Consider the following 6000-nt stretch of genomic DNA (forward strand, 5'->3'; position numbering starts at 1 on the left):
ACAGAAAGGCTGCACACTGAGGTACAAGGAGCTTCAGAATACACATACTGCAAAATGATGTAACATTCAATTAAATATGTTATAACAACATAGGTCAGATACAGAACTGTGAGTATAAAGCTGAAGACTTTGACTATCTGATCATACTCGTGCATCTGTGGATAATGTGTCTTCATTTGAGAGGTTAACTTGATTTGTTTTAAGCACCTCGTTGATTCTCAGCTTTATAACATATTAGGGTGTCTCCTTTCGTTCTGCAGAGTCCATTTGCATCTTTATGAAAAAGCTAAAGACCCAGCTCTTTCAGGAGCACCTACACACTGAATGATATTGATTATGAGGATATTTAGGATGGCTTTGGTGCTGATTAGAACTCTGTCGATATAGCTGTTGATTATGATATATTAACTTTAACTTTAACCTATGTGCACTGCCAGTCGGCACCTGTGTCTGATCCGGCTTAAAGCTGTTGGTTTGCACTCACCAACCTTGTTTCCTCCTCTGTAGATCATCGCTTGTGTTGTACTTACTCTCTGATGTTCATCGCTTTGGACAAAGGTGTCTCTTAAATTAATTTTGGAGTTGTAGAATTGGAGGCTCTTTGACCTTTTTTTCCAAAAAAGTTTGGGATGCTGTGTTCAATGTAAATAAAAACAGAATGTAACAAATTGCAAAACATTGAAACCCCATATTTCATTAGAAATAGCTCAAAGACAACACGTCAAACGTTTAACCTTGATTGTTCAAATGTCATTATTTTTGGAAAATGATGTGCCCATTTGATGCCAGTCTCGGCCAATGGTCATCCTTCACCATTCTGACATTTGTGAGTTGCTTCTTGAGCTTTGTTATGTCATGTTTCCACTTATAAGAATGATGCTTTCTAGTGTCCAACACAAGAAGGTGCATATTTTTATGGATGGATGGAAATTTTATAGAAACTACCCTGGCCATGAGGGAGACACAAGTTTTTTTGCCATCCAATAGTGTATTTCAGATCATACTAATTAATATGACTGTATATAATGTATAGCCACATTTTAGCTGAATAATATTACTCTGATTCACAATGTGTTAAAACAGGATGAACTACTTATTTTTAATTACAAAGTGCAGCTTTTTCAATGTACTTAAGGCCAATTCTGAACCAAAATATTACGGATGGTAGGAGTTCCGCAGGTACATCTGATATCATAGAGATTTCCACAGTAATGAGTGAACTTCCAACTGACTCGTCTCCTTACAAATACTTAAGTGTCGCTTTCAGCTCTTTCACCTGCAAGGAAGTCCCGTGCAAAGTTACCATGGACTTTGTTGTAGTCACGCTTTACGTTGCTCCTTTTGCCAACTGAAACACTGATAATGCAGATAAGGCATATACACTCGTACTTTACATTCTTGTAAAAATAAAAACTTTCTTGGCTGAAGTGTAAAGAGGCTTTAAAGGTGCATTTATTGTTGTCAGATTTTGTGTACACATTCTGCGAGCATCTTGGTGAGCTACTGAAAATCTGTCCAATAGCTCATTGGCAACGTGTTGGAGACCCCTGACTTGGAAAAATAACATTTGCTCTTCAAAAAGTATGTTTTCTAAAAATGTGTCTTGAAAAGTGGGGGGTCGTTTTATCCCCAAGGTCATACTATATTCAGGACAATATGGTTCTTACAGGTAGAATAAGAGTTTGTTGATGTGCTGACCTTAAAAAAGGAACAAATATTGAAGCTTTGTATCTAAGGGACAAATCTGATTCTATTGCCAATCTTTTGTAGGCTACTTCTCCAGTATTTCATTTTGTATTCTAGTCATGTGAGAATCTGGGGTACAAAGCAGTCTTACAGTGGGATTGCAGAAGTCTGGTTTCAGAGATAAAGCAAAGATTCGCAGTGAGATCAGCTATGTATCTGCAGTTCTGTTGTGTTTTGAGGATCCACAGATTCAATAGATGTCAATGGCTGCAAACGTGAAGATCTTCACTTGAAACTTTAGTCTACCTCTTTTTCTCTGCAGGAACTAGACTGTGTGGATCCTTGGATGAACAAGTGACGGTGCTTCATCTTATCGACACTGAAGGTGAATTTAAGGAAGCAAAGATCCTCACGATGGATGAATCAACAGAGGTCCGAACAGATGGCAATTCTCTGCTGAAGGCTGTCTATTTGTGTCGTCTGCGTCTGACCCGTCTTCTCCTGGAGGGTGGGGCCTACATAAATGAGAGTAACGAGCAAGGCGAGACACCACTCATGGTGGCCTGCAAGACACGCCACACAGATTCACAGAGTGTACCCAAACAGAAGATGGTTCGGTATGCTTTATCAGGATATTGATATTGTTTTCACCTTGCATTAACATCCATCCAGGCTGATCTGATAAAAAGTGGATAGCTCTTAAAGGAGCGATATGTAACTCTGACTCCTAGCATAATAGGTAATGCACTCCAAATTCAAAACATTGAAGAGGGCTGTCCCCCCCCGCCCCCTCCTACCTAGAGTTGATCGGCACATGGTTGCCATGTCGCAGACACTGAAGCGTCAGTCTAACCAGCTCTGCATCAGTCTTGAAACCTTTCTGGGTTCGAACCTCTCTCCATTTTTCAAAAGCATCTCCAATATTTATCCCAGTTCTTCCATGTTTCTGTTCATGGAGCTTATTAGAAAACATGCAGAGGCTTTTTAGGTCGGGTAGAATCAGTTATATCTGAACCAGTTCTCTTGCCCGCTTCCATCGCTGCAACACCTGTTGGTTTGCCGTTTGCCTGGCAAACCAAGGGGCATCCAAAACGTTTATTTGGGGATGTCTTAAAACCACCTTCCTTCTCAGGTCAAAACGACATACCATTTTGGACCTGAATCTAAACTTAGAAGGAGGACATAACCCTACTGGCTCCTGCATTTTTTTGAGTGAAGCCAGTTCTTTAACGTAGCATTTTTCCCTAATGTCTGATGATATAGTGAGGTCAATTTATTATTTAATTCAGTAGTTATCTTACATATTTTTCTAAGTACGGGCATTTACACTGCATTAACAATGCATCTCTGCAGAGTACTTGAGATCAGAATTAACTTCCCTGCCTCACATGCAAATAAGTGCCGTCCGGTTTGAAAAAGTTGGATGCATCATTGTTTACACCCAGAGGGAGGCAGCTTGTTCTACCAGTTGAGGGGGCGGTCCTTAATGCTGCCCAGGATGCATGAGTGTTCATACTACTGAAACAATATGGATAAATGTATGCCAGACTACCTCCGTATGTGGTCTGAGCTGTCGGTTCCCGACCCATCTTCAGGGCACATTAGGGTGTGTTCACACCTATGATGAGCTATTCCCTTTACTGTATATCAGTTCCCCCAGGACGGATGTTAATGCAAGGTACAAACAGACTCCTAAAATAATGTTTTGCCATTGAAGATTATTAGCTTCAATTCAGGTGTTTCCTGGTTTTATAACTGTTACCTTTTCTCCCACCAGGTATCTTCTGGAAAATAGCGCTGATCCAAACATCCAAGATAAGACAGGAAAAACGGCTTTGATGCATGCATGCCTAGAACAAGCTGGAGCTGAAATTCTGTCCCTTCTGCTGAGCAGTGGAGCTGATCCAACTCTGGAGGATCACACCGGTTTATCAGCTTTGGTTTATGCTGTCAATTCAGGCAACAGTGACGTCCTGAGGGTCCTCCTGGACGCCTGTAAAGCAAAGGGTAAGGAGGTTATCATCATCACCACCAACAAACTGCCATCAGGCCATCAGATGACAAAGCAGTACCTCAATGTCCCTCCACCTCCTGATCTTGAGGAGCGAATGCATTACACCCCGACATCCTCTTGCATGTGGCCATTTGAGTTCCAGCTACGAACTCCTCCACAGGGCTCCTCAGCAAGTGTTTCTCCCCAGCCTGGCAGTCCCCTTCTTGGCCTCAGGGATCCCCAGTGTTTATGCTCAGGGCCTGGTTTAATCACATCTCGCCCAAGCTCTCCAAACCATCATCCTAGTCCTTTACGCATTCCTGGGGTGGATAAACGACTTAACCTCCAGAGGTTACAGTCCGAGCAGTGGTCCAAAAGTTCCTCCCTGTTGCTCCAGCAAAGCCAGGCCTCCTCCTTAACTGAGGAGCCAGCAGAAATTACACCTGAGGAGGAGTTGTCCTTTAGAGTGAACGGCCTTGCATTCCATGGAAGACCTCCAGCTGTCTCACGCCACCACAGCATCGACGTCAAAGACTCATCAGGACTTCTCAGAGCACTGGAAAACATTTCAGGAAATGAGACTCGGGCAGGATGTGGAAAAAGAGTCTTTGGTAGAAAGATGTCATATGACAGTGCTGCAAGTTCACCACATTCTGCTTCCCACCCAAACTTGCTCCAAGACATTCAGCAGAATGTTTTCCGTCTGAGGAACATCGGCATTGACCACTACAGCTCAGACTCTCAGTTACCACAGTTTGGCAGCCAAGATAATAGCTCCAAAAATATTGCAGGGAATGGAACAGGAACAGAAAAGTCCAAACTGGTCAACAGTGTATCGTCTACTCTGTCAGGATCCAGGGAATCATTGGAGAGCTTTGTCCCCAAAAGAGGAGCAGCAGGGCTGGAGCGAAGAGGCTCAGGAGCCCTTCTTCTGGATCACATCGCCCACACTCGCCCTGGATATCTCCCTCCTCTCAATCCCCATGCTCCTATACCAGATATTGGGGTCACTTCTAGTGCTTCTTACCCTTTGAGTGGCAGCAGCAAGACACTGAATGCTGTTCATACAGGGTCAAAGCCTTTTCTACCCTGTGCACCAGGTTTCCCCAGGGATTCCAAAGCCAAACAAATGCTGTGGAGACGCCACTCAATGCAGAGTGAGCAGATTCAACAACTGGCCAACTTCAAGGAAACTTTTGGCCAGTAGAATTAAATATTGCATGTATTAGGGGAAAAAAAGATCTCTTACCAATTTCATTCATTGCTGTACTGTGACTACTTCACCATTGCCGATACCAGCTCATGTGCACTTTAAGTCTAAATATAGTTGATGTACTGTTTTGGTCTTCTCTTGACAGACATTATTTTTCTCTTATTCACAAGGAAAATGTATATGTAATGAAACACACAAGAATAAATATGACACTTCAATCTAAGAAAAAAAGAAACATTCTCAGCTAGTGTTTTACTAAGAAATGACCTGGACAAGGCCTGTGGACGAGATGGTAAAGGACAAAACACCGGAAGAAATGGCAGAAAAAAACCCTCTCTGCATAAATGTGCAAATAAAGGCATACTTTTTCTCCATTGGTTCACAAATAAACTCAGAACCCAATCAACATTGAATAAATTACTCCAGGAATTCATAGTTTCTCTGTGAAACTGGTGAAACCTGTGGTTAGCGTTAAATAACTTCCAGGCCAGACTTCCTTTTCCTGATTTGTAAAAAGTAAAAAATAAAGGCTTTGCCCAGGAAAAGAAAACAACTTTTAAAATGTTGCTTTGATGAATGGTGGTGGATCATTTCTGATGCCTTTTAGGTAGTCTGGAAATCTAAACTCTGGATAAGGTTGGACTTATCACTTTTGTGACACAGCACGAATCAGATTTATGCCTCAAGTTTAAATGTTTGATCTTGAACAGTTTGTTAGCTGCACTTATATTTGTTTATAGAGGAGCATAAATCATTTTTAGAATACCACTGATGGGAGCAGGTAAAGCGTGGATACAGTTCCTTCTTTTATTCCTGTCTGTACGGACTGTTTTTCCTGCATACACCAAAGTCTGCTGATATGTGATTGGTCAGTATAGATAGGACTACAAGTGTACTACAAACGGACACCAGAACACTTCCCATGCTGACAATCCACTACATTTCTATGTAGAATCTGTAAATAGAGCTCAATGCACCATAGATCTTAATAATGCCTGTTTATTCCACATAATTCATTTTTATCTCAGATGCAGGTAGTCCACATTGGAACAGATTCTTTTGTTTGAAGCAGACACTCGGTTATAAAGTTCAACGACTTAAGGGTTAA

The 6000-nt window shown here is 41.8% G+C and overlaps 1 protein-coding gene across 1 annotated transcript; it reads left to right on the top strand.

Annotated features, from left to right (window-relative positions):
• The first annotated feature begins 2019 nt into the window (after positions 1–2019).
• On the top strand, positions 2020–5450 carry ankrd34bb (ankyrin repeat domain 34Bb). The gene is made up of 2 exons (XM_061039315.1): positions 2020–2303; positions 3464–5450. The coding sequence occupies exons 1-2, from the start codon at positions 2101–2103 to the stop codon at positions 4884–4886; spliced, it is 1626 nt and encodes a 541-aa protein (XP_060895298.1). The 5' UTR covers positions 2020–2100; the 3' UTR covers positions 4887–5450.
• Positions 5451–6000: the final 550 nt, after the last annotated feature.

The sequence above is a fragment of the Labrus mixtus genome, chromosome 5 (genome assembly GCF_963584025.1).
Source record: "Labrus mixtus chromosome 5, fLabMix1.1, whole genome shotgun sequence".
NCBI lineage: Eukaryota > Metazoa > Chordata > Actinopteri > Labriformes > Labridae > Labrus > Labrus mixtus.

What these genes read in the sequence shown, in the direction of transcription:
- ankrd34bb (XM_061039315.1), top strand. Translation starts at nt 2,101, where the DNA reads ATGGATGAATCAACAGAGGTCCGAACAGATGGCAATTCTCTGCTGAAG. An exon ending in CCCAAACAGAAGATGGTTCG is followed by an intron (nt 2,304 to 3,463) that starts GTATGCTTTATC and finishes TTCTCCCACCAG; the next exon opens with GTATCTTCTGGAAAATAGCG.